Source organism: Myotis myotis, unplaced genomic scaffold (genome assembly GCF_014108235.1).
Source record: "Myotis myotis isolate mMyoMyo1 unplaced genomic scaffold, mMyoMyo1.p scaffold_m19_p_10, whole genome shotgun sequence".
NCBI classification, from domain to species: domain Eukaryota; kingdom Metazoa; phylum Chordata; class Mammalia; order Chiroptera; family Vespertilionidae; genus Myotis; species Myotis myotis.
Genome location: NW_023416314.1, coordinates 39,326,165 through 39,349,712, shown reverse-complemented (window position 1 = coordinate 39,349,712; position 23,548 = coordinate 39,326,165). Strand labels below are relative to the sequence as shown.

The following is a 23,548-nucleotide window of genomic DNA, read 5'->3' as shown; positions in this document are numbered from 1 at the left end:
TCTCCATTGCTATCACATTCATAACCCCCTTTCCATAGGTCTCCAAAGTGGATATCCTGGTTGTGATGGATGCAGTGACCTTGAGAGTTGCTGTGAAATCCACACCCAAGCCTTGTCCACTGTGAATGGACTGATCCCCAGTTTGTAAGAGACAAAGCTTACTTTTTCTTTTGGATTAAGTAGTGCATTCTGGGTAAGGAAGAGTGCACAACCCCCACCCGCAGCACTGCAGGCCCAGTGAAGCTCTGCTAGACCTTGTTTCTTGGTTTTCAGATGCCCCCTTGTGACTTATTGTGAGAAGTGCCTCTGTTTCTCAAGCTGACAATGGCATCAGCTATGGAGCCAGGACTCCGTACCAAGCACAGTCCTCACAATAGCCTTGCAAAGTAAGGTTTATTTTAAACAATGTGGATATATTTTATATTTTTTTCTAATTTAATTTATATTTTGAAATAATTTCAAACTTACAAATAAGTTGCAAGAAAGTACAAAGGATTCTAATCACCCAGATCTCCCAGTATTTAACATTTTATTGTTTACTTTATCACTCTCCCCTCCCCCTTCTTTCTCTTTCTGGCTTGTGAGTGCACTGCTGCCCTCAAGGAGATGAAGCAGAACGTCCCACTCTTTTTTTTTTTTTTAAATATATTCTATTGATCTTTTACAGAGAGGAAGGGAGAGGGACAGAGAGTTAGAAACATCAATGAGAGAAACATTGATCAGCTGCCTCCTGCACACTCCCGACTGGGGATGTGCCCGCAACCAAGGCACATGCCCTTGACCAGAATCGAACCCGGGACCCTTGAGTTCGCAGGCCGACGCTCTATCCACTGAGCCAGACCAGTTAGGGCAGAACGTTCCACTCTTTAGGGGTAGGCCTCAAAATGACTTCCCACCAAAACGTACAATCCAGAAAGGGGGAAACAAAGTGACCTTACAGTGGAAAAACCTGGCAAACACTGTCTCAGCAGGTGATCAAGGTCAGCATCACCAGCCCTAACCGGTGTGGCTCAGTGGATAGAGCGTCGGCCTGAGGATTGAAGGGTCCCAGGTTCGATTCCGGTCAAGGGCATGTACCTTGGTTGCGGGCACATCCCCAGAAGGGGGTGTGCAGGAGGCAGCTGATCGATGTTTCTAACTATTGCTCTCCCTTCCTCTCTAAAAAAATCAATAAAATATATTAAAAAAAAAAAAGATCAGCATCACCAGTGATAGGTCATATTGATCTGATGTGATGAGAATGGCACTCTGGTCTCCCTTCCAAAACCCACAACCCCCAGTCTAATCATAAAAAACAAACAAAACATCAAATCCTAATTGAGAGACATTCCAAAATAACCAGTACTCCTTAAATTGTCAAAGTCATTAAAAACAAAGAAAGTTTGAGAAACAGTTGTAGTCAAGAGGGGCCTAAGGAGACATGACAACTAAATGTAATGCGGGATCCTAGATGGGATCTTGGAACAGCAAGAAGACATTAAGTTAAAAACTAGGAAATCTGAATAAAGAATGAACTTCTGATATAAATGACGTGTCAAAATTGGTTATTATTTGTGACAGATGTACAAACAACTTGTAAGATGTTAATAATGGGGGAAACTGAGTGTGGGGTATTTGAGAACTCTACTATCTTCACAGCTTGTCTGAAAATCTAAAACTTCTAAAATAAAATTTTATTTTAAAAAACAGCAAAATGCATTTGTTATGAAAAAATTTTAAACGAAAACCAATTGCTACTCTCTTAACCCTCAGGTTTCTGAGTTGAGTGATCTTTATCAGGGTCACAGAATCAGCCCCAGTTCTCAGTTCTTTCATTCATTCTTCCATAAGACAGAGCTGGGAAGGTGGTTTGCTTAGGCAGGAAGGACTATAACTCCCAGAGTGCACCTGTGCGGTTGCCAAGAGCAACCAAGGAATGCAGACTAACAGCCCGGCTAGAGTCAGGGCTATTGAGGACTGCGGGCCAGCCAGCCATGGGCCAGGATTATTACGCTATACTCCATGTCACTCGCAATGCAGAGGATGCCCAGATCAAGAAGGCGTAAGTTGGGAAAAGAGCTGGGTTATATGCGGGGGCAGGCCCCATCTTCTCTTCCAAATTGATCTTTCCTGCACAGCTTTGGGCAAGCGAAGTAAACCTTGTTTCTTCTCTTGCTCCTTGCACACTTACAGCCTGGCTTTGGGCTTCGTCAGGGTTCCCAGTCCATCATCCTTTACCCTCCATGCCCTGTCTTCCCCTCTTAGGTGCCCTGGTTTTCCTAACTATGAAATGGGGCCAAAGGAGACATTTGAATTTTATTCTGAATATTATGGAGAACTAAAGGATTGAGAACAGAAGAGTGATCTGGCCAGAAGGATGTGTTACAAGTTTTACTTTGGCTGTCACATGGGTTTTACTGTTGAATAAACTGCATCAAGTTTGGGGGTGTTATGGTCTATTTCTAAGAAAGTCTAGGATAGGAGTTAGCACATTTTTCTGAAAAAACAAAAACAAAACTTGGACAAATAATTATTAAGCAACTACTTAATGGATTAGGAGATATAAGCATGACTCAGAGATGCAGCTTAATTTTGTGGGTGAATACAGATGTTGAATAAGTCACAAGTGTGATGAGTGTTACAAAAGGGGAAGTGCTGGGTGCTGTGGAAGCTTATCCTGGAAGGAGAGAGACCCCTTCAGAGGATGTAATGATAAGGCAAAAGCTGAAGCGTGAAGTCGGGCAGGGGGCTGTCCAGAGGGGAGAGAATGGACTTGACAATTACTTGGATAATTAGAGGGTAAAAAAAGGAAGGAATCTAGGATAATTCGATCAATTAAGGTTGGGTAGTGATACTACTACATTTATTGAATTGTACAGGTGTTGTTCTGAGAACCTTCCATCATTATTTCACTTAATCATCCTACAACCCTGGGAGGCAGGTGCCATTATTATCACAAGGTCACATGCCTAGGAAACAGCAGAGCCAGCACTCAGACACCAGGCCTGCTATAGTTGCCTACCGTGGGCCAGGTCCATTAGGCATCTAAGTGATGTAAGTGGAGAGAGGCTACAGTATGGCTGGAGAAACAAGACACAAACTCATGAAACAAAGAACAATTCAGGACAGTGTGTCATGTCACCCACTGTTCGGAGCAGCTCACTGGCCTTTGGGGCCCGACCAGGGAAATATCATGAGGAGGGAGGGCAGTTGGAACCCAGAACGATGAGCCCAACTTAAGCATTGGAAAGATTTAGGTCTGAGTCCAGGTTCTCCTACCTGCTAGCTGTGTGACATGGGCAAATTACTTAACCTCTCTGAGCCTCAGTTCTCCCATCTCTCCCTAAGAAGGGGAGGAGGGTTGTCATGGTATTGAAATGGGATTATATGAGATAATGAACATGAATATGCCAGCAATCATTTGCATCTGAAACCATGTATTTAGTGATTAAAAGAACTGCATATGTTTCAAACAACGCGCTTAGCCCTTCTCCCCTGGAACAGCTCTTAAGGGATGAGTCACATGTATAACACACTCTCCCATAGGAGTACCTAGATTTTGCCACGACCCCCCAATTTAAACTTATATAACAATGATTCATAATCAGTCACCAGTGAACGTTTTCAGTGTCACTCATTCACTGTGGGTTGCCACAGCAGCACTGTGACTCCACCCCGTCTCCCACTCAGGAAAGCAGGTGAATGAGAGTAAGTGATACTACTGTGGAGATCATTTTAAAGCCACTCACATTTACATGAAAAACTGAACTCTTCTCAAATCTCTTTACTCTTACTCACTGATAGAATTTACTTGCAAATCTCCTCAGAACTGACTGCAACCTCTGTCATGGAGAGGGCTGCTTTAGAAGTCTCAGAAGGGTCGTGACAATTATCTTTAAGTCTCTCGAGGGAGACAGAGCAGATTCTCTGCACGGCCTCCAAGGGCTGAGCCAGGACCCTCATGGATGAAGAGGTAGGGTCCCAGGACAGCAAACCCAGCTCAGTAAGAGTTACTGTTGCCTATAATTCGGAGCCGTCTCAGATTATAGGCAACAGCAACTGGAGACGGTGAAAGCACCTGACCTGCGTGAGTGCCGCTCTGTACCAGGCCCTTTGACACCTTATTTTATCTACTCTTCCCAAGAGGCCTGTGTGTCCGTTCAGACACCAAGACAGGATTAGAGGTGTAAAAAAATGTATTGGGGAAACACTTGGGGTGAAGGGGGAGCAGGACTGTGTAGGTTTGACACCTGTGGAAGGAGAGAGGGAAGGAAGGTTTGGGGAAGGAAGGCTGCAGCCTGGTCTGCAGAAAACCTCAGCCAGGCTGATGGGGAGGCCTCAAGCAGCAGAGGTTGTGTGATGAGGAGCCCTGTGTCCTTCAGGGTTGGGCCAGCACTAATATCCCCAGCATCTTTATTCATTGGCTGGGAGCATCTGTGGTTGCGGGGGGCGAGGGGGTGGGGGGTGGGATAGGATCAGCACAAAGACCCAGGGTAGGGACAGCTGCTGGGCTGTCAATCAGCTGTGCTCCCTACACTGGGTTCTCTTCAAGGGGGTCTGAACAGTGTGCTTCCCTGGCCACCGCACCCGGATTTACAGCTGGGCGCACCAAAGCTCTAAGAGGCCCCCAGGCAACAGAAAGCTGAGCCAGGTCTGCTATGACTTGTTCTAACCCTCCCTCCTCTAGGTACCGGAAACTTGCCCTTAAGAACCACCCACTGAAGTCCATGGAGCCAGCCTCAGTGGAGATATTCAAGCAAATAGCGGAGGCCTACGACGTGCTGAGCGACCGTGAGTGACTGGGGCTGAGCCTGGAGGAGTGACTCCAGGACATCTCCTCTGCCCCACCTCGCCATTAAGATCATTCCTTAAGTTTCTGAATGTTGGGCTTTCTGAGGAGCCTCAGCATACAGTAAGCAGGATCTAAATAAACTAAGAAAGAAGAGAATGAAGAATTGCCTTTCGCCCTAACTGGTTTGGCTCAGTGGATAGAGCGTCAGCCTGCGGACTGAAGGGTCCCGGGTTCGATTCTGGTCAAGGGCATGTGCCTTGGTTGCGGGCACATCCCTAGTGGGGAATGTGCAGGAGGCAGCTGATCGATGTTTCTAACTCTCTATCCCTCTCCCTTCCTCTGTAAAAAATCAAAATATATTAAAAAAAAAAAAAGAATTGCCTTTCTCAGGAGACACAAGCTAAGATGGAGGATATGGCATGGAGAACCCCCAGATCAAGCTGATGAGCTTACCTGGTCTCATCAGAGCAAGAGGTGGGGCAGGACTCCCCACATCCCACACCCGAATGTCCCTTACAGGGATGGAGAGAGCTCGATGCTTGCTGCCAAGGGAAGAAGGCCAAGGCTGAGGCCCAGGTTATCCTTCCCAGATTTATTAAGTAGCTAAGTCTCCATTTCCCTGAGTACGGCCTTTTATAAAAGGGCAGAGAGCGCCCAGCTGGCATGGCTCAGTGGTTGAGCATCAGCCTATGAACTAGGAGGTCATGGTTCAATTCCCAGTCAGGACATACGTCTAGGTCGCAGGCTCAATCCCCAGTAGGATGCTCTCTCATCATTGATGCTTCTATCTCTCTCTCTCTCTCCCTCTCCCTTCCTCTCTGAAATCAGTAAAAATAAAAAAAAAATAATTATATATATATGTTTAAAAAGGGCAGAGAGAGGCCAGTAATTAGGGCATTTTTCTCCTATGGAAACCAGAAGAGTGGAGGAAGTGATTTCCCACCCCTGCCTGGGGCATTGCCCACATGGGTTTCCCAAAGCACTTGTCCGGGAGACTGTACTCAGGGATATTGTGCAGGGGAATGGACCGATCACTAAGGTTTTTCCAGCCCAGAGTTTTCAGGAATTTAGACCCTAGGGTTTCAAAGCTCTAGAATTTGGGAGCTGTGGAATTATTAGATTCTGAAATGTCGAGGTTCTAGGATTATTTTTACTTCACAGATGAGATAGCAGTTATGATGGATTAAACTAAATCCCAGAGGGATAGCCTGACCCTTAGTTTTCCTGTTTCTACTCCAATCCCCACCCCTCCTCAGCAAAACAGTCTTTCCCATCTCTTCTCTGGAGGAGGGCAAACCCAGATCCACCACAACGGAATTAAACCCCTAACTAGAAATACGGATGCTTTCATCCTATGTTCTTCCCCGTATCCTCCTCCTCCTCAGCCTTCTAGCTACCTTAGCCCCCAGGACTCTGCCTCCTTCTCAACGTGGCATATATCCACAGCTGTGAAGAGAAGCGTCTATGACAAGTTTGGAGAAGAGGGTCTGAAGGGCGGGATTCCTCTGGAGTTTGGGTCCGAGACCCCTTGGGCAACTGGTTATGTCTTCCATGGCAACGCTGAAAAGGTTTTCCATGAGTTCTTCGGAGGAAACAACCCCTTTAGTGGTAAGAGGTTCTACCTATCCCCTTGCCTTGGACATAGCTGTGAAGATGCTTTTCTTTGAGTAGTTTTTTTTTTTTTCCTTTTACATATATATGTACCGTGGTAAAGAAATAATTTATTGAAGAATAAATTACAGCCTTCCCGTCCTTTCCCAGAAGCAGCCACTCACAGTTAACATTTTATGTATTATTCCAGAGATTGTCTATGCATTTCTGAGCATAGTTTTATTTTTACATAAACCTTTTATTTTATTAAGAAAGTGGGCCCACATTGTACATACAGTTTTTTTTTCACTTGTCTTATTATAAATTATATGCAGATTTACTTTATTCATTTCTACGGCTGCATAAGATTTCATTGCACAGGTGTGTGTGTTGGTCAGATGACTCCATGGATGGATGGGTGGATGATCACAGGTCCCAGGTCTCAGACAGACGAACAAAGAGTTGATTTCTGAGGCTCAGAATCACCTTGCAAGGAGTTAACCTTCAAACCTGTCTTCCAGGCTCCAGTTCTGCAACTCAAGAGAGTAGATTTTCACTGCCTGGCTCGCCCAGCCCCTTCTTCCTGGCTATACCATAGCCTTTCTGCATTTCAAAAGTTCTCTCTACCTCTTTTCTTTTTTGAAAAAAAAATTATTTATTGTCTAAAGTTTTACATATGTCTCCTTTTTTCCCGCTTGCCCCCCACCCACACACACACCTACCTCTTTTCCATGTTACTATGATAAGTGGGCTACAGCCTACTGCCCCTTCACCTCAGATACCCCTCCCACTGTGCATTGCCTTCACCTATCTGCCAAAGAAACCTGAGTTTATAATAAACTCCACGTAAGACTGGGAAAAGCAAGAGACTTGGATTCAGACGGCCTGTTTCAAATCCATGTGCTGCCACTCACGAGCTCTGTAATCCTGGGCAAATCTCTTCATCTCTCCGAAACCTCAGCTTCCTCTCTATTAAATGGCTATAATAGTCCATTGCTCACAGCTGTGGTGAAAGGAAGTCAGGAAAGGGGGAGGGGGGGTGTCCAAAGTGGGGGATGAAGCAATGGGGAGTGACAAGGGATGACAATCATTGGATCTGCAATTGAGGACAGTTTCTTGGCCCAAGTCTGGTCTTCAAGATGGAAATCGGATGCTAAGTATTACCAGCACCCGATTTCCTTGGGAACTGAAGAGGAGGGGTAGGGGAAGTTCTATCAACCCAAGTCTCTAGACACAATTCCTCTTACTCCTCTCCCCACCTCCTGCAGAGTTTTTTGATGCAGAAGGACAAGAGGTGGATTTGAACTTTGGGGGGCTCCGGGGTCGAGGGGTCAAGAAACAGGATCCCCCAATAGAAAGAGACCTCTACCTATCCCTGGAGGACTTATTTTTTGGCTGCACCAAGAAAATCAAGATCTCCCGCAGGGTGAGTACTTGGCTTGTTCCTACATGGAGCCATCAACTGTCCCCTCCAACCCTAACAGTCACCCTGACTCCAGAGACCTCAGGTTGGTCTCTGATGGAATTCTGCAGTCTTAGACTCGGAGACCTAGGATTGCAGAATACTAGAATCTGGAGTTTGGAAGGGATAAGTGAGGCCTGGCTCTTTCCTCGTGTAGGAATTCCCTCTGCAACATTTCTCATTGGGAGAGGATCTTTCCCTTCTCAGTTCAGCCACATCCCCATGGGCTCTGAAAGGGGGGAGCTAAAACTGTGACTTCTGCCCTCTGGATGTTACCAGACCATACCCTCAGGATTCCATCTGGGGTATGATCCATGAGTAAGAAAGAGCAGTGTGGGAATTAAGGGTGCGCTGGGAGTCAGTCCCTGAGGGGACTGGTTGAGGAATTCTTGGCCCAGCCCTGTGCTAGCACAGGAACAAAGTCCCCTCAAACTTTTCCCAGCAGAGTAGATGCCAACTGTGGTCATGCTTTCCACAGATGGCACCATTTGGGCATGCGATTGGGGAATGGATGGGTGACAGGGGGAATGCTTCAGCTGATGCTCAGATATGTTGAGCTCTGTGTCATCCTCTGGGGTGGGAGGGAGGAGTTAAGTACATGTTCGCTGTGCATTGTTAGTGGCCAGGGCCACATGATTTCTAGGGCCAGAGTGGTTTGATCCACTCATGGTGACTGCTTGGCATCTGAGGTCCTGGCCCCATAATGCCCGCCATCCTGGAATCCTAAATTCCTGTTCTGGTGGAATGGGGTGGGAGTGGCAATGGCTCAAGGCAGGTTCTCCCCATTGCTAGAGGATTGAGCTCCAGCACAGATCCTTCAGCATTTCTTTCACCTTGGGAAATCCTGACGAATTCTCCTCCCACCATCCCACTGCAGGTGCTGAACGAGGATGGGTATTCCTCTACCATCAAGGACAAGATCCTCACAATTGATGTGAAGCCTGGTTGGAGGCAAGGCACACGGATCACCTTTGAGAAGGAAGGTGACCAGGTGAGAGGGAAGGAAGCTGATTAAGGTCAGTTCCAGGAGCAGTTACTTGGGCTCAGGTGGTGGGAAGACAGGGTGGGGGGCAAAGAGGCAATACTTTTTTCTGCTCCTGTGAACCCTGGTCTGGCAGGGAGAGCTGTCTTCAGAGTGGGTGAGATGATCCCTAATGTCCCTTCCCTGGGACAGAGCCTCACAATACCCCTGTGAGTGGGCAGCTTAGGGCTCCTCTCCATTTTGCAGTGGGAAACTGGGGCCCAGAGAGGGGAGGCCCTTGTCCAAGGCAAGAGCACAAGAGCTGAAAAGAGAACCCAGTCTTAACTCTAGTGCTTGAATTTCTTCAGTGTTTCTCTGAGTAAAATCCGACTATAGGAACTACTCAGAAAGCACTTATTAATAATTTTAAATACTTATTTAAATAAAAATATAAAATTACTGTCCAAGACAGTGGATGGTATCTTCAGAGCTGAGGGAGATTAACTTCTCTGCTGGTACTTCTCGCTCCCTTTCTCACCTATAAAACATTTATTTCCAAAAAAAAATCTCTTCTAGACCCAACTCTAATGTTCCCCACTGGGCAACCTTCCCACTTGGGTCAGCACCTCCCTAAGCTCCTGCCCTTGGGTTCCCTTTATCAGTGTTGAACATGCTGAGGATTCACTCTAGACTGGAGCTCTTGGGGGTAGGGGCAGGTCTGATTCCTCTGTTCCAGGGCGCAAAAGAGACCTCAGTAGGATTTTGGTGACTTGGTGAAGTTTGGCAGGACAGAGACTTTATAGAACATCCAGCTCAGTGTTCCACCCACCATCTAAGGAAACCTGTCTCCCTTCAGCTGAGTGCATCTATTTGGGCATGCTCAGTAGAGGAGAAAGAATGGGTTGGGAGCACAGATTCATCAGGGAAATTTTCTCAGAGAGGCTATGGAGTCAAACTGTAAGGGCCCATCAAGAATGGTCTAGTCCTAGCCGGTTTGGTTCAATGGATAGAGCATCAGCCAGGACTGAAGGGTCCCAGGTTCGATTCTGGTCAAGGGCATGTACCTCAGTTGAAGGTTCGATCCTCGGCCCTGGTCAGGGCATGTGCAGGAGGCAACTAAAATTGATGTGTCTCTCTCACATCAATGTTTCTCTCTGTGTGTCTCTCCCCCTCCCTTCCACTCTCTCTAAAAGTCAATGGGAACATATCCTCAAATGAGGACTAACAAAAATAAAAATTAAAAAAATTTAAAAGAACAATGGTCTAATCCAGTGGTTCTCAACCTTCTGGCCCTTTAAATATAGTTCCTCATGTTGTGACCCCAACCATAAAATTATTTTCATTGCTACTTCATAACTGTAATGTTGCTACTGTTATGAATTGTAATGTAACTATCTGATATGCAGGATGGTCTTAGGCGACCCCTGTGAAAGGGTCGTTCGACCGTCAAAGGGGTCGCGACCCACAGGTTGAGAACTGCTGGATCTCATTGTTTTGATGAAGACCTGGAGACCAGTAGAGTCAATAACTTGGCCAAGGTCACACGCCAATTAGTCCTGTCCTCCCTTGTCTGCCCAGGGCCCCAACATCATCCCAGCAGACATCATCTTCATCGTAAAGGAGAAGCTACACCCTCACTTCCGCAGGGAGAATGACAACCTCATTTTTGTGAACTCCATCCCCTTGGGCAAGGTGAGTGGCTAAAGCGGAAAATTCGGGGGTGGGTGGGTCAGAGTGAGCTCCTCCTGCCCGATGGGCGGCCCCGAGGCAAGCAGGCCTTTGGAATGTGGTGAGTGCCACTCGGAATCTTGGTGGCCAGCTTCACTCCTGAGCATGAGTGTCCCCCCTCCACACCCTTACAACCCAAGCAAGAAACGGCACCAGCCTAGACTTTGCTTCTCCTCCCCTGCCCACCTGCAGTCAGTCACTAAGTCCCGTCAATTCCACTTCCAAGTCCCTCTCCACTTGGTCCACTTCTGTTCATCCCCCCCATCTGGGTCTGAGCAGCAGTCTCTTTGGTGGCCTTCCTGACTCCACCAGCAGTTTCCTCATCTGACCGTGCCACACTCCTGTCTAAACATCTTTGCATGGCACTGGAGGCCCTCTACAATCTGGCCTGTGCTGATCTCATCCCCTGCCCTCCAGCCACCATGCCACTTAGAGCTGCTGCCCATTTGGTACATTTTCACACCTTCATTCTCTTGTTTATTCTGGCCCCTCTGCCTGAAGTGCTATCTACCCACCTTGTCTAACTGGTAAGCTCCTCCTCCCCTTTAAAACCCTCATCAGCTGCTACCAGCACAGTGTAACCCTTTTGTTCACTCCAGAATGGTTTGGGAGGGGGGGGGCTCTCCTTGGCTCCCACCGACCCCTCTACTTCCCTCTATCATAACACATATCAACATCAGTCTTGCCTACCAGACCGAACTCCTTGAGGGCAGGTAATTGTCTGGCTCACTCACCTGTTAGTTCTTGGATATCCCTTTATCTCCTTGAGGCTCAGCTTGGGGCCTGGTACGAAAGAGGATTATAAAGTGCCTTCTAAACAGAATGGCCATGGGGCCCTTCCCTACTCCTGCCTTTGGCCCTAATGCCCCCTAGGCTCTGACCTGCTGCACCGTGGAGGTGAAGACCCTAGATGACCGGCTGCTCAACATCCCCATCAATGACATCATCCAGTGAGTCCATCTGCTCGGGCCTCCTTAGGCAGAAGCGCTGGCTTGGGCCTTAGAGGGTAGCATCAGACAGGTTGGCCTAGTGCAGTTGTTGAGGTTGCACTAAGCACAAGGGGGCGAGAGAGGACTAAAATCCCGTCTCCACTCTGCCTCTCCGGCCAACGGGGTGCCTTTTTCTAACTTTCACAAAGCCCCTTTAGAGGCCCACAGTGTTAGGCAATCCTTGTTGCCTTCATCTTCCATCCTCCAAAAGCTCTCACTAGAGTTCTGAGTTAACCCCAATGAGCCCTTTGCATGGGAAGCTTTTCTCAGCAGCTCAGCACTCCCCACCAAGCCAGGGGCTACTCACTTGTTTCCCACCTCTACAATGAGATTCCGAAATACTCCCAGAGACTCAGTGTAAATGGGTTCTCAGGGAGCAAACTATCTGGAACAAGCCAGCCTCCTCTCCTCCCACCCAGTTCTGGCTGAAGAACGCTACTGCCCAAGGTGGAAGCTGTAGCGACTGCCCCCTGCCTGAGGTGTGTGAGCAGGGGGGGCATGGGCTCTGTCCAGATGCTGCTCTGGGGTGCCCCCTCAACTCTCCTCTTTCATCTTCTCTCAGTCCTAAGTACTGCAAGAAGGTGCCAGGTGAGGGGATGCCATTGCCTGAGGACCCCACCAAGAAGGGGGATCTCTTCATCTTCTTTGAAATCCAGTTCCCCACCCGCCTCACACCCCAGAAGAAGCAGATGCTGCGCCAGGCATTGCTGACGTAACTGGTGGGCTGGGGGCTGCAGCAGGGGTCAGAGGAGGCTTGTGGGGGGCCTTACCCCACTTCTACTTCCCACAGCCTCGGGTGCTCAGGGCAGCCAGCCCACTGCACAGGTGTGGCATGAGGATGGGCTGACAAATAAAGATTTATTTGCTATCTTCTAGCTACTACACCCGGGAGTGTGTTGGAGGGACAGAAGCTTCATATAGCCCCTCTTGGGTCCCTGCCCTGACTTTGTGGGTGTGGCTGGGTCCCTGAGGGTTCAGAGCCTTTATGTTTCCACCTGGAGAGCCCGGGGCAGTGCTGTGCAGCCTGAGGGTCCCCAGCTCTGCTGATTTCTCAGGACACGTGGTCTTTAAAAAGGGCTCAAGTCTCTAGTGTGATAAGGTCACAATGTACTGGGGGAAACTGAAGTCTAAGGAAACACTTGTCTCAGGGCTGTGGCACAGCTGTCATCAGAACCTCAAAGGCCACTTCCCAGACTCAGCCTGCCCAGAGAGGCAGCACAAAGGACACAAGCGCTGGAAATGGCCATTTTCTATCCTGCCAGCCTCAACTCCCTGGCCTGAGCAGCGAGTGGGTCCTGGGCTGCCTCTAGGCATGGTGGCCTTGGAGACCCTTCCTCAGCTCTTTGTGAGGACCAGGTCATTGTGTGAAAGTGCTTGGTGAACTTGATTTCAGGCCCAGCACTGCTGTCCAAGTGGCCTGCAGGAGTGCCAGCCTCCAGATCCAGCGGAGCCTGTGCAGACCACTTGCCTCATCTGCCTTCATCGGTCAGACTGCGAGGTGGGCAGCTCTTCTGTGCCAAGACTCTCCCGAGTCTAGGCTTGGGCTGGGATAGGTCGTTTTATGACAGGGTAAGTGGCCACTTTTGTGAAGACTTCGGAGGTGGCAGAAAGAGCTCCCACATTGTTTGGATCCCACCATTCAAAGCATCATCATTAGCTTAAGGCTCTTCCTCCAATGGGGACTCAGCAGCACTAGTCTGCCATTTGTAACCTATCAGGGAACGGCAGCAGCAGCCCAAGGTGTAGGATCTGGACCTGGGGTCTAGGGAGCACCTCTGCATAATCATGGCTTTGGAGTCAGATATACCTCAGATGTGCTGCTCACCAGCTGTGCCCTTACGTAAACTCCTTCCCTTCTCTGAAATCTCAGACTCATAACAAAGATTACAACCCCTATCTTGCAGTCCTTCTGCAAACCAGGTGAAGCCAAATATGACCTCTGAGGCACAACCTGGGTGACTGAGTGGTGGTAGCAGCCCTGTTCTGAGAACAGCGGCTAGGTAAGGACATGTGGGCCTGCACTGGGATATTCCAGCACTCCAGGTCTCCACCAGGCCAGCTGGAAAGCCTGCTACCTCTTCCCAGAGCGAGACTCAAGATCTTGTTTTTCAGCCAAGAAAGGATGTAAGGAGATAGTGCCATGACTTGTGCTCAAAACCTGGGTCCACTCTATCAATCTCCAATTGATACCTTGTGAGCAGGCAAAGCAGGGCCTATCACACACCCATTTTATAGGCATTAAGGACTGAGGACCAGTTAGAGGCCTAGTGGTGGTACGCTGTCCAGTGGCTCCTACCACCTTTCCCAGCTCATTGCCCCTGGATCATACCCGGAACCATGGTGAAACCTGGCGCACGCCTGTCCATGTCTGGGACACGAGCCTGCTGAAATGAACCAGCTGACATGCCTAGGGTGACAAATTGCCCCTCAGGTCCTCTGGTGTAAAACAGTGACAAGGTGCCGCAGACATATTGCCAGGGGCCTCCATTTACACTGACTGCCTGTAGCCCCGAGAAGAGCTTGGCTGAGTTGCCCAGCTTCACTGTGAATCCACTCATGGCACCCCGCTGTCCCTCTTGGGGACTGAGACCTTGGGTTAGTTTGTCAGAAGCTGGGCCCTTCTTCCTTCTCCAGGAACCTGTTTAATGTCCTGAACCGCTTGCCCAGGTGCTGAAAGCCTCGCCGCCAGCTATGACCAATGGAAGAGCAGCAGCATCAGCTGTTTTAGGCTGTGAGGAGGGTCACGTTCTCTCAGCCTGGCTCCACAGCTACCCAACAGGATTCCTGCAGGACCCCAGCAAGGGTCTCTGTGGGAAAGAGTCCACGGGGGAGGGAGGAGTCCGAGATCAGCTGCTGAGATCCTGTGTCCTTGCCCGCATGACCTGTCTCAGCCCTCAGATTCTTCAGACATCTATGATGGGTCTGGTGGGCTTAATTCTAAGGGCTCAGCCCTGCATGAGATATTTGAGATTTTAGGACCTCAGTCCCTGACCCCTTGAAACAAAAGTAGCCCTGCCCATCTGCTTTCCTGCCTGAGGACAGGTGGTAGGAAGAGGGACAGAAATGTGTCAACCCCAAAGCAGCTAAGCCAGCGCTTGCCATTGCTTCCTTGGGATCTCTAGCCCGGGGAGAGGGTGAGACTCCAAGTGTAAAGTACCCTCAGGCTGAGGCCAGATGTCTGCCCGGAGGCCTGCCCTCCCAGAGCAGCAACACTGTCTCCCAAGGATGGGAACCTGGAGGATGGGAGGCAGCCCAACTCGCCCTCACTAGGTCTGGGACTTTGGGGAGGTCAGTTTCCCATTTATAAAATGGAATAAAGTAAGCCCACAGCATCTGATTCCCAAGTTCCTCTAAATCTTCCAAGAAGCACGGAGATGCAGAGCAGACAGGAACACTCATTTTGCAGATCAGCAGGCCTGGGGCCAGCTGAGGGGCAAGAAAGGCAAATGTTGGAGTACCAAGCACTGGCGGAAAGCTCAAGGAGCCTGGTGACAGCAAAGCCACCACTCCTTCTCTTGCTACCTCAACACCAGGCCTGTTCTGGAAAGAGAAACAGACTAGATGACGTCCACGGGCCCCAGATTGGACACTGGAGATGAAAAGTGGGTTACACCAACCCTTTCAAGTTAGGGTGGCTTCCCCAATGCCACCCAGTCACAAAGGGCCCATCCAACTAAGACCTCTGCTAACAGCTATAAGAGAGGGAGGAGACACCAAGATTGAGCTTGTTTTATGGATGACGTGCTGGCTTAGCTTGGGAACAAGATAAAGAGATGGGCTGAACTTCTCAAGGGTCTGAGGGGCTTGGGATCCTGGTTGGTGACAATTGGGGTCAATTCCACCAGGACTGAGAGGCAATGGGGAGATGAGGTAGGGAGGAGAGGTAAAAATGTGGGGAGAGGGAAGGGAGATGGTAGAAATGGGAGGAGAGGGTAGGGAGTGAGGGATGGGAAGGAGGGGAAGAGGAAAAGGAGGGCCTGGCTAGAGCTGAAGCCAAGCCAGAGGTGGTCAGGTTGGCAGCAGGAGAGGCTCAAAAGGGAGCCTCCCGGGAAGTGCAGGCAGCCATGAGGGCCCGTTTCAGCTGCTCATAGGTGACAAACATCACCACGTTCCAGGAACCCAAACGGAGGAAGGAAGGCATGAACCTAGAAGGGAGAAAACACAGGTCACAGGGGACACCTCCACCTCCTGCTCACCCCACGGGGCCCTGGCATCCAATCCAACCCAGTGCTTTGTCCCAAAGGAGGTTGGGAGGGCCCAGGGCCTCACAGCTGTGTAGCTGTGAGCAAGAATGCCCTGTGAGTCTCCATTTAAATACCCACAAAGCAGACAGCAACTCTGAGAGGAAGGAGTTATGAGCATGAAAGAATGCCGATGAAATACCAGGACCGTGATCAGAAAGTTTGATACTGGTTGCTACTCAGTTCCAGGTGTAATAGGAGGCCTGCAATCGGGTGGGGTGGGTCACAGACTCACCCTTTGTAGAAGGCTCGGGGACCCTCCTTCTGGAGCATGGTGAGGGCACATTGGCCAGCGCTGCTGTACTGGCCAAGGGCAGAGTTCATATATCTCGTCTTGACTACGTCGACAGGGGAGGCAATGATGGTGGTGCAGAAACCTGCCCCGAAGGCAGAAGTGAAGTGGCAAGGAAGGTCATCTGTTGAGGAGGAGGAGCAGGCAAGGGGGTCAGAACTCCTCGCCCCATCATTCCAGAAGGAAAGAGGTTATTTAAGTAAGTAGCTGGGGTCTTGTGATTTTAGAGAGACAGAGACTTCAACTGGGACCTCTCCTGAGAAGCTAAAAGTCATTTTGCCCGCCTGGCCTCAAAGCCTCAGTGTGCAAAGTGGGAACTTCATTCCACCTGGCTTCAATATGCTAGTGAGAGGACCTCATTCTACAAGCCAAGAAGAAACAGGATGAAAAGATGTGGCTTTCTGGAAATCAGATTGCCACATCTGATCCTGGGCTGGGGGAAGGGTGAGACCCAGAACCATTTACCCTAACTCACCTGTCATGAGGTTGGCTTTCAGGAGGGCATCCTTGATTAGGTCGTAGGTCACCAATTCAGCACAGTTCACAATAGCATTACGGGCAATATTGGGAGAGGTCCCTACAGAAGGAAGGAGTGTCTACGTGAGACCAGGGAATAGGGAAGACGAAGAAGAAAAAGGGAAAGAAGAAACATCTGGTACACACCTTTCCAGAGTCCCCGGAACCCTTCCTCTCGGGCTATGGTCTTGTAGGCATCAACAGTACTTTGATATCTCTGGCCACCTCCAGCCCGGGCCTGAGCCTGGAACCGGACCTTTACCACATCCGTGGGCTGGGCCACAGCCACAGCCAGGGCACCTGTGGTGCTGCCTGCCAGGAGGCGGCTCCCGATGCCGGCATCTGTGGGAGAACCAGGAAGGTCAGTGTCCAGCTGGGCTTGCACTCATATTCTGCCTCTCCTCACCAAATACACCGTCTCTTGCCTTTTGGGAATAGGATCCAGACCAGCTCTTCCTCTAAGAACTCCCCACATCAAACAAATGAGAAAACCTAGGTTCAGAGAGAAGTGGCTTTTCCAAGGATTGGGACACACAAGACTTGATCTACTTCTCCCTGCCACGTGATCTTAGCAAAAGTCAACCTTTAATCTGGGCCCTGAGTTTCCACATGTGTAAAACAGAGGGTGGACATGGCACGCTGAGAAGAAACAAGAGTGCTGGCCTTTGGAAGCTAAAGTCCTGGGTGTGTTTTTTGCTTCCCTCTGTGTGCCCTTGGCTAAGTCCTTCCTCCCATGCTACCCCCAGCAAGGCTCAGTCTCTTCATCTGTAACATGGAATACCACCTACTCTCAAAGTGGTTCTGAGGATTATCATGGGAGGACGCCCTACTCAGAGCTGGCACAGCCCAAAAGCTCAGAAATCATTAGAATCAGGGCCCTAAAGGAGCTAGGCAGCGAAATGAACTAGATCAATCACGACTGAGAAGAAAAGGCTAAGGAGTCTACAGCCCAGCTCCACACTTACGCTCAGAGCCCTTGGTGTAGAACTGTTTGACAGAGTCATAGAGGCCAATGCGGACAGATGCAAAGCTCATCTGGCGCTGCAGGCCGGCGACCAGCCCATTGTAGAGGCTGCGGGGACCCTCGGTGCGCGCCATGGTCAGGATGGTGCCCAGCACGCCGCGGTACTGGACACTGGCTGCAGCTCGCACTGCCCCCTGCTTTTCTCCTTGGATCTGCAAGGCCAAGACAGGTATAGGAATAGACAGGTTGGCATACCCATGCTCCCAAGTTTACAGACCCAAACCCACTGGCCCTTGAGGAGTCCGTGTCTTGGGGAGAAAACAGACCAGATAGGATTCCTAGGCTTCATCCCCTCACCTGCAGCCGGACTTTAGCAGTATCCAGGGGAAAGGTGATGAGATCTGCAATGCATGCAGCTGTGCCAGCCCCCAGGAACTTCACAGTGGCAGTAGGGGGCACATCTGTGGCCTTAAACCCAACCATGATGCCAATTTTCTGCTGTCTTCCAGGAGATGAAGAAAAGTTGGAGAAGGGGGCACCTTCAACCAGCAACAAGACGAGATAGAGGAACTCTGCCGGAATCTAACCAAGGAGAGAGAAGCCCCATCAATTTCCCTGCTCACCACCCTGACCCCTACCTTCTCTGACAGCAACATCTCCCTAAACAAGGACCAGAGTAACCCTATGAGGGAAAATCGCAGTGAGCTCTGGAGGTACTCAAATAGGGGCTGAAGAAGCAATTCCTGCCCAAGGAGTCCAAATTTTGTGAAGAGCTTTCACTACCGGGAAAGTCTGGATCACAGATATTCTAGTGTTCCTCAAATAGGCCCTGGCCCAGACCTCCGTCTGCTGGGCCCAGAGATTTCACGCATGAAGCCCACATTCCTGCGCCTGCGGATCTGTCTGAAGGGCACAAGTGAGGAGAAGGTTTCAGCTAGATCAAGACCTGACAGGCATAAACCTGAAGGCTTCCACCTGGGTTTCTTAAACAAGAGATTCCTAAGGGTCTGGAATTGTCTAAGTCTGTAAGAAAAGGAACAGGTATTCAGTTCCTTCCCATCCCATCAGTCTCATTCTTTTCCCCAGCACTCGCACAGCGTGGGCTCTCCTGAATCATTCTTTCAACAAGAACGAGGTAGGTCCTGGTTCACTGAGATGCAGGAGACAGTACCTACCCTAAAAGGGGCTGACTGTCTGGCACAGGGAGTAGGCAGGTGATTCAAGCTGCACTGGGGCTTGCAGGACATACTGTCAAACTGCAGAGGCGGTAACAGCTAACTCTATTAAGAGAGAGGTAAGGAAGAGTGGGTCATCAGAAGACTTAGGCAAGGTAACACTTAGCTGGACCTTGAAGGATCCTAGGCAATTCTCGGGGCTGAGAGTAGTGCCTAGGTGCTCAACTTTCTTCCCCTGCCCTACTGTGTGATTCAGGGAAAACCGACTCTCCTCCACCATCGGGGGACCCACAGCATCACCACAAGAGAAATGGGGGTGGGGAGATGCAAGCCAGAGATAGAGTGACACAGGAAACCAAAAGCACATTTTGTTCTTAGAGTTGGAACAACGCCCTTCCCTCCCCCGCTGCAGAAGGGAGGAAGTGAGCCTAGCACCCCAGTGGGGGAGGACGACCTGAGCTCACTTCTCTGATTTCATAGGAGCAGCTGTTCTGAACCCAGTCTGATTGGCTGCCTCTGTTGCTGGGGCCAGGAGGCAAAGGCTGACCAGCAAAGGGAGGATCTGGTGGGAGTCAACTGTGAACACACAGGCCCATGGAAACAAACAGCTCACAAGCTGCTTCCTCCTGGGCTTCCCCGCCCAGGTGGCAGGGGCAAACAGGCCCAGGTGGCAGGAGCAAACAGGGAAATCCAGAGCCTACTCACCACTCCATTGCATCAGGAGCTCCTACAGGGCGGGGCTTACTTTCCCTTCCCTGGAGCCTGGCCCACTTGAGGCTCAGTTAAGGTGGGCGCTCAAATGGCACAAAGGGTGGAGGATTAAGATGCTTCAGACTCCCTGGCTTCCCTGCTCTGCTACCCTCATCCCCCAGAAGGTGCTCCACCCCACCGCCTGGGGCACTTTATTGGCCCACTTGGCCCTCAGAGCAGCCCTGCGAGGTGGCCACCCTTACTTCCATATGAGGAGGGAACTTAGTAAGACAGCTATGTCTACAGGCTCCAAAGCTTACGCTATTTGCTTTGTACTGTGCCCAGCTCATTTCTTTCAAGGGTTTTCTCAGCAGGGCCTTTCACAACAGAGTCCAACAGCCAAATTCTCTCGTGCCAATATGGCAGTTCTGAGAAAGTAAAGCCAAGTGGCATCCCTTCTCTGGGCATCTGAGACATGAGGACATGAGTCTCACCTCAAAGACAAGCACACAAAGACTCAGCTGCCATTTTGAATGTTGCCTTGGGTTTGCCACAAGTCAGGTCCTTCAGGGGCATGGTATGGGGTTAAAGGCCACCTCTGCTAAAGACCCTACTAAAAAGGGTGAGTAAAACTCAGGCCTAGGAAGAATTAATCATATTTTGCAGTCCCCGGAAAATAACCAGTTTCGGTGTCCAGAAGCAATGTATCTTATGACCAGTGTCAGTCCCGGGGGCAGTAAAAACTGAAGTAAAACCCCATGTAGTTAGAACAATCGGTTCCTCTTCTGCGGATTCCCAGGCCACCCAGGGCCACCCACTGTCCCACCGGGCTCAATTTCCTCCTCTGTGATAAGGGGGACCATTATCCTTGGCTTGTCAGGGTCGCCCAGGAGCCAGAATGAGAGCAGGGATACATGAGGCTTTGTGAACTGTGAAGAGTGACTTCCCTGGGGCGGTGGCGGCAGTTATTTCTGTTAATGTCTTGCTGACTCCCCACCTCCACCCCAGGCCCAGGGCTGGGAGGCAGCAGGAGACCCCCTTCGACTGGACTCTCACCCGGCTCTGTAAGGTCTCACGCCGAGGCCTCCAAGATCAAGCTTCTCTAAAGGCGTCCCATTCTTCAAAGCTGCCAGTAGCTTTCATGGTCCGGTCCTGTTGGTTTCCCATAGAAAATGGCCGGGAGACGGAACACCTAAAGGTCATACTATGTGTCCTGTGAATAAGGGCAAAGAAGGGGAAACTTAGAAAGCAATTCACCTAAAAGGTCCCCACCCTAGGAAGGACAGGGCACCTGTCCCAGGCACAAAGCCCACTCAGTCCGTGCTGGGGAGGGGGGCAGGGGCCATTTCCTCAGGGGCCAATTCAGGGCACACAATGGAGGGAGGAACTGACCCCGGGAATCCTCCCTCCCTGTCTGCTGAGCACCACACCGGCTCTCGCCCGGGCTTCTGTTCTGGTGGCCCGCGGTCTCTGGAAAGCATCCCCCACCCGTCAGCAGACTGCTGAGCAGGAGTGTGAGTGGGGGTGGGGGGTGGGGAGCGGGAGTGGCATGATGGGTCAAGAGAGACTCGATGAGTCCACCAGGGCCCAGAGCAGGGCTGCCAGGAGGTTAGAGGAGCCGGCATCAGGCCCAGCAGCGGCCGGTTCAAGCAGCTCAAAGCCCCTCCACGCGGAAGTAGCTCCGACAAAGGCCTGGAGCCCCCGGGAAAGGGAGAGGTCCTCCTGGTCATCGCGGATGCGCCAGAAGGTCCCCACCCAAGGCAGGGCTGGCATTCTGGCCGAGGGAAGGGAGTGGGGGTGAAGTTTAAACCTGAACAGGAGAGGTAAAGAACAAAAGCGAGATAGGAAAAGGGTGAAAGAAGAGAGATAAAGGACGGACCGAGAGGAAAAATACAAAATAGGTTGGGAGCAGAGAAGGGAAATTACTAGCAAGGAGAGGGAGGCGCGGTAGCAGGCGCGGAGCATGTGCAGCAGGAGCAGCCTGGGCGGGCCGGGGCCGGGCTCACCGGGCCGCAGGGAGAACACGAGACGAGCGTGCGGGTGGCTCTGGCTGTCGGCGGTCGGCGGGCGCGGAGAGGGAGCGCAGACGGTGTGCAAGGGCGCGGTCGGCCGGGCGTGCAATGGGGTCTGCGGAAGCTGCCCCGGCGGCTTAAGTTCTGGGGGCGGGGCCTGCGGGGCCTCCCTTGCCGCCGCCTTTCCGGCGCGGCCCTAGCTGCACGCGCCCGCCTGCACTCCCATTTCCGGGCGAGCGGGCGGACCCCCGCGCCCACCGCTCAGGTCCCTTCCCCCCACCCCCGGGGTCCCTCCCTGCCCCCCGTCCGTCAATGTCGTGAGACTGGCAAGACTGACGCCAGGGAAAGGAGCGGAGGCTGCCCCGTGTCGCACACGCCTCGGCCCCGCATTCCCCGCCAGGGCCCTTTCCAGCAGCGTCCCAGGGCTCGGCAAACCGCCGCGGGCCTCGGGCGCGAACGGGAGCGCGGGCTCCCGCAGGGCGGGGCCTCCCGACCGGCCTCGCTGGTGATTGGTTAAAGCCGCCGCGTCGGCGGAAGGAGCCGATCCGGGCGGCAGCAGCAGGTGGCCGGCCCGCCCCGGCCGTTACGAACAGCTGGACTTCCTGCCTTCTCCCGCCTCGGCGCCCCGGGGGAGGCTTCCGGCCGGGCGGGGCGGGGCACCAGGCGTGAGGCGCGCGGACCGGCGCCCCGCGCGTTAGGTTTTGTTCGCCCCTGGACTCTGTGTCCCTACTTTTGTGTACCCTCTTCCCCTTCCTTCCACTGCTGTCGTCTTTGCTTCCAGGCTGTTTGTAAGGGGACGCTGTCTTCCTGTCTCAGACCAGGAAGGTAGTTCCTGTATTTTCAGTATCACAGCCTCCAAGGGCCAATAGAAACCTATTAGAGGCCTGGTGCACGAAATTTGGGTACCGGTAGGGCCCTTAGTCCTGTCAGGGCCAATCTGTGGGGAGACCGCTGGGGCAATGTGGGGGGACAGGGGTGGAGGGGCCCGCTGGCACCCGCCTTGGCTGGCCTGGGGCCTGTGGGCTGGGGGCAGCTCCTGTGTTGAGCATCTGCCCCCTGGTGGTCAGTGTACATCATAGCAACAGGCAGTTCTGCCGTTTGGTCCATTTGCATATTAGGCTTTTATTATATAGGAGAGTAGAGGCTCAATATGTGCCGTTTGGGCTGCTGTTGAAAGTGCCTTGAGCAGTGTAATGGGAGGACCAGGGGCGATGAACTTTGGTGAGTGCAGTTACTAATTCCGGTTCAGGGCGGCTGCTCCCCACCTTTCCCTGAGGCAGGTGTTAACCTCCATTTCACAGGTGAGAACACAGAGGCCCAGGAAGGTGAAATCAGCGGCCCAATGTCACGGCTAGGAAGTGGTGAGCCCTCACTCTAACCCTGGTCAGTCGGGCTCCGGGCGTGTGCTTTCTGTGTTGTCCACAAGCAGGAGGACTTGTCAGCCGAGGAAACTAGCTGGAATGGGATGGATAATTACAACAGGTGTCCAGGAAAGAACGTTGAAACCTATAGGAAAGTGTTATAGGAGTTTATTTGAACTAAGTTTTATAGCAGGTGCCTGGAAGCAAGATCTCAGCGGATTAAGAAAATGCTCCGGCTGAAACCGGTTTGGCTCAGTGGATAGAGCGTCGGCCTGCGGACTCAGGGGTCCCAGGTTCGATTCCGGTCAGGGGCATGTACCTGGGTTGCGGGCACATCCCCAGTGGGAGATGTGCAGGAGGCAGCTGATCGATGTTTCTCTCTCATCGATGTTTCTAACTCTCTATCTCTCTCCCTTCCTCTCTGTAAAAAATCAATAAAAATATATTAAAAAAAAAAAAAAGAAAATGCTCCGGAGAATGGCAGTTTGGTAGTTCCTTTTATGCCGTTGGGATCAGGAGAAAAGGAAGGTACGTGAAGTCTAGTGACAGGTGAAGGAGGCGGGAGAATGCAAAGCAGAAAAATCTCTAGGATTGGCTATAAAGCAAAACAGAAACGGACGTATTTTACATTGGTGGGCGCAGGATAGTTAATAATTAACATTGACAGCCCATTGGGATGGTATGCGGGAACAAGATAGCCAGGAGGGGTGCTGTGGTCTCCTGCGCTGGTGGTTTCATGATCTGGTGCCTGTGGGTGTGCCTTTGAGGGGATCTGGAAGAGAAAATTACTCTGACA

General features: G+C 51.2%; 3 protein-coding genes across 5 annotated transcripts in view; 2 read left to right on the top strand and 1 right to left on the bottom strand.

Moving 5' to 3' along the window:
• PAAF1 (proteasomal ATPase associated factor 1) overlaps positions 1 to 4,770 on the top strand; it is a 37,012-nt gene extending 32,242 nt beyond the window's left edge. The window contains exon 13 of the transcript XR_004970385.1: positions 4,667 to 4,770. The gene's annotated coding sequence lies outside the window, so the exon portion shown is untranslated. The remainder of the gene's footprint in view (positions 1 to 4,666) is intronic.
• DNAJB13 (DnaJ heat shock protein family (Hsp40) member B13) lies at positions 1,721 to 12,252 on the top strand. Its single transcript, XM_036325023.1, has 8 exons — positions 1,721 to 2,041; positions 4,667 to 4,770; positions 6,218 to 6,379; positions 7,630 to 7,787; positions 8,701 to 8,814; positions 10,363 to 10,476; positions 11,386 to 11,462; positions 12,064 to 12,252. The coding sequence occupies exons 1-8, from the start codon at positions 1,974 to 1,976 to the stop codon at positions 12,215 to 12,217; spliced, it is 951 nt and encodes a 316-aa protein (XP_036180916.1). The 5' UTR covers positions 1,721 to 1,973; the 3' UTR covers positions 12,218 to 12,252.
• Positions 6,555 to 21,634, bottom strand: UCP2 (uncoupling protein 2). Of its 3 annotated transcripts, none has more exons than XM_036325019.1 (9): positions 21,386 to 21,634; positions 20,436 to 20,592; positions 18,690 to 18,794; positions 17,872 to 18,096; positions 17,516 to 17,726; positions 16,698 to 16,892; positions 16,510 to 16,611; positions 15,978 to 16,158; positions 6,555 to 6,891 (listed from the first exon to the last, which is right to left on the bottom strand). In XM_036325019.1, exons 3-9 carry the CDS (start codon positions 18,759 to 18,761, stop codon positions 6,804 to 6,806), a joined length of 1,074 nt encoding a protein of 357 aa, XP_036180912.1. In that variant the 5' UTR covers positions 18,762 to 18,794; positions 20,436 to 20,592; positions 21,386 to 21,634; the 3' UTR covers positions 6,555 to 6,803. The 3 variants fall into 3 exon arrangements, with proteins under 3 accessions (XP_036180912.1, XP_036180911.1, XP_036180913.1); XM_036325018.1 differs by lacking the exon at positions 6,555 to 6,891 and adding an exon at positions 15,215 to 15,646 and having other exon boundaries at positions 21,386 to 21,629; XM_036325020.1 differs by lacking the exons at positions 6,555 to 6,891; positions 18,690 to 18,794 and adding an exon at positions 15,372 to 15,646 and having other exon boundaries at positions 21,386 to 21,628.
• Positions 21,635 to 23,548: the final 1,914 nt, after the last annotated feature.

Coding starts and splice junctions, on each gene's coding strand:
- DNAJB13 (XM_036325023.1), top strand. CDS start 1,974: ATGGGCCAGGATTATTACGCTATACTCCATGTCACTCGCAATGCAGAG. Junction 6,380..7,629: donor AGGAAACAACCCCTTTAGTG/GTAAGAGGTTCT, acceptor CACCTCCTGCAG/AGTTTTTTGATGCAGAAGGA. Junction 8,815..10,362: donor TTGAGAAGGAAGGTGACCAG/GTGAGAGGGAAG, acceptor TTGTCTGCCCAG/GGCCCCAACATCATCCCAGC.
- UCP2 (XM_036325018.1), bottom strand. CDS start 18,761: ATGTCCTGCAAGCCCCAGTGCAGCTTGAATCACCTGCCTACTCCCTGT. Junction 16,893..17,515: donor CTACACCAAGGGCTCTGAGC/GTAAGTGTGGAG, acceptor GTTCTCCCACAG/ATGCCGGCATCGGGAGCCGC. Junction 16,612..16,697: donor GTTCCGGGGACTCTGGAAAG/GTGTGTACCAGA, acceptor TTCCTTCTGTAG/GGACCTCTCCCAATATTGCC.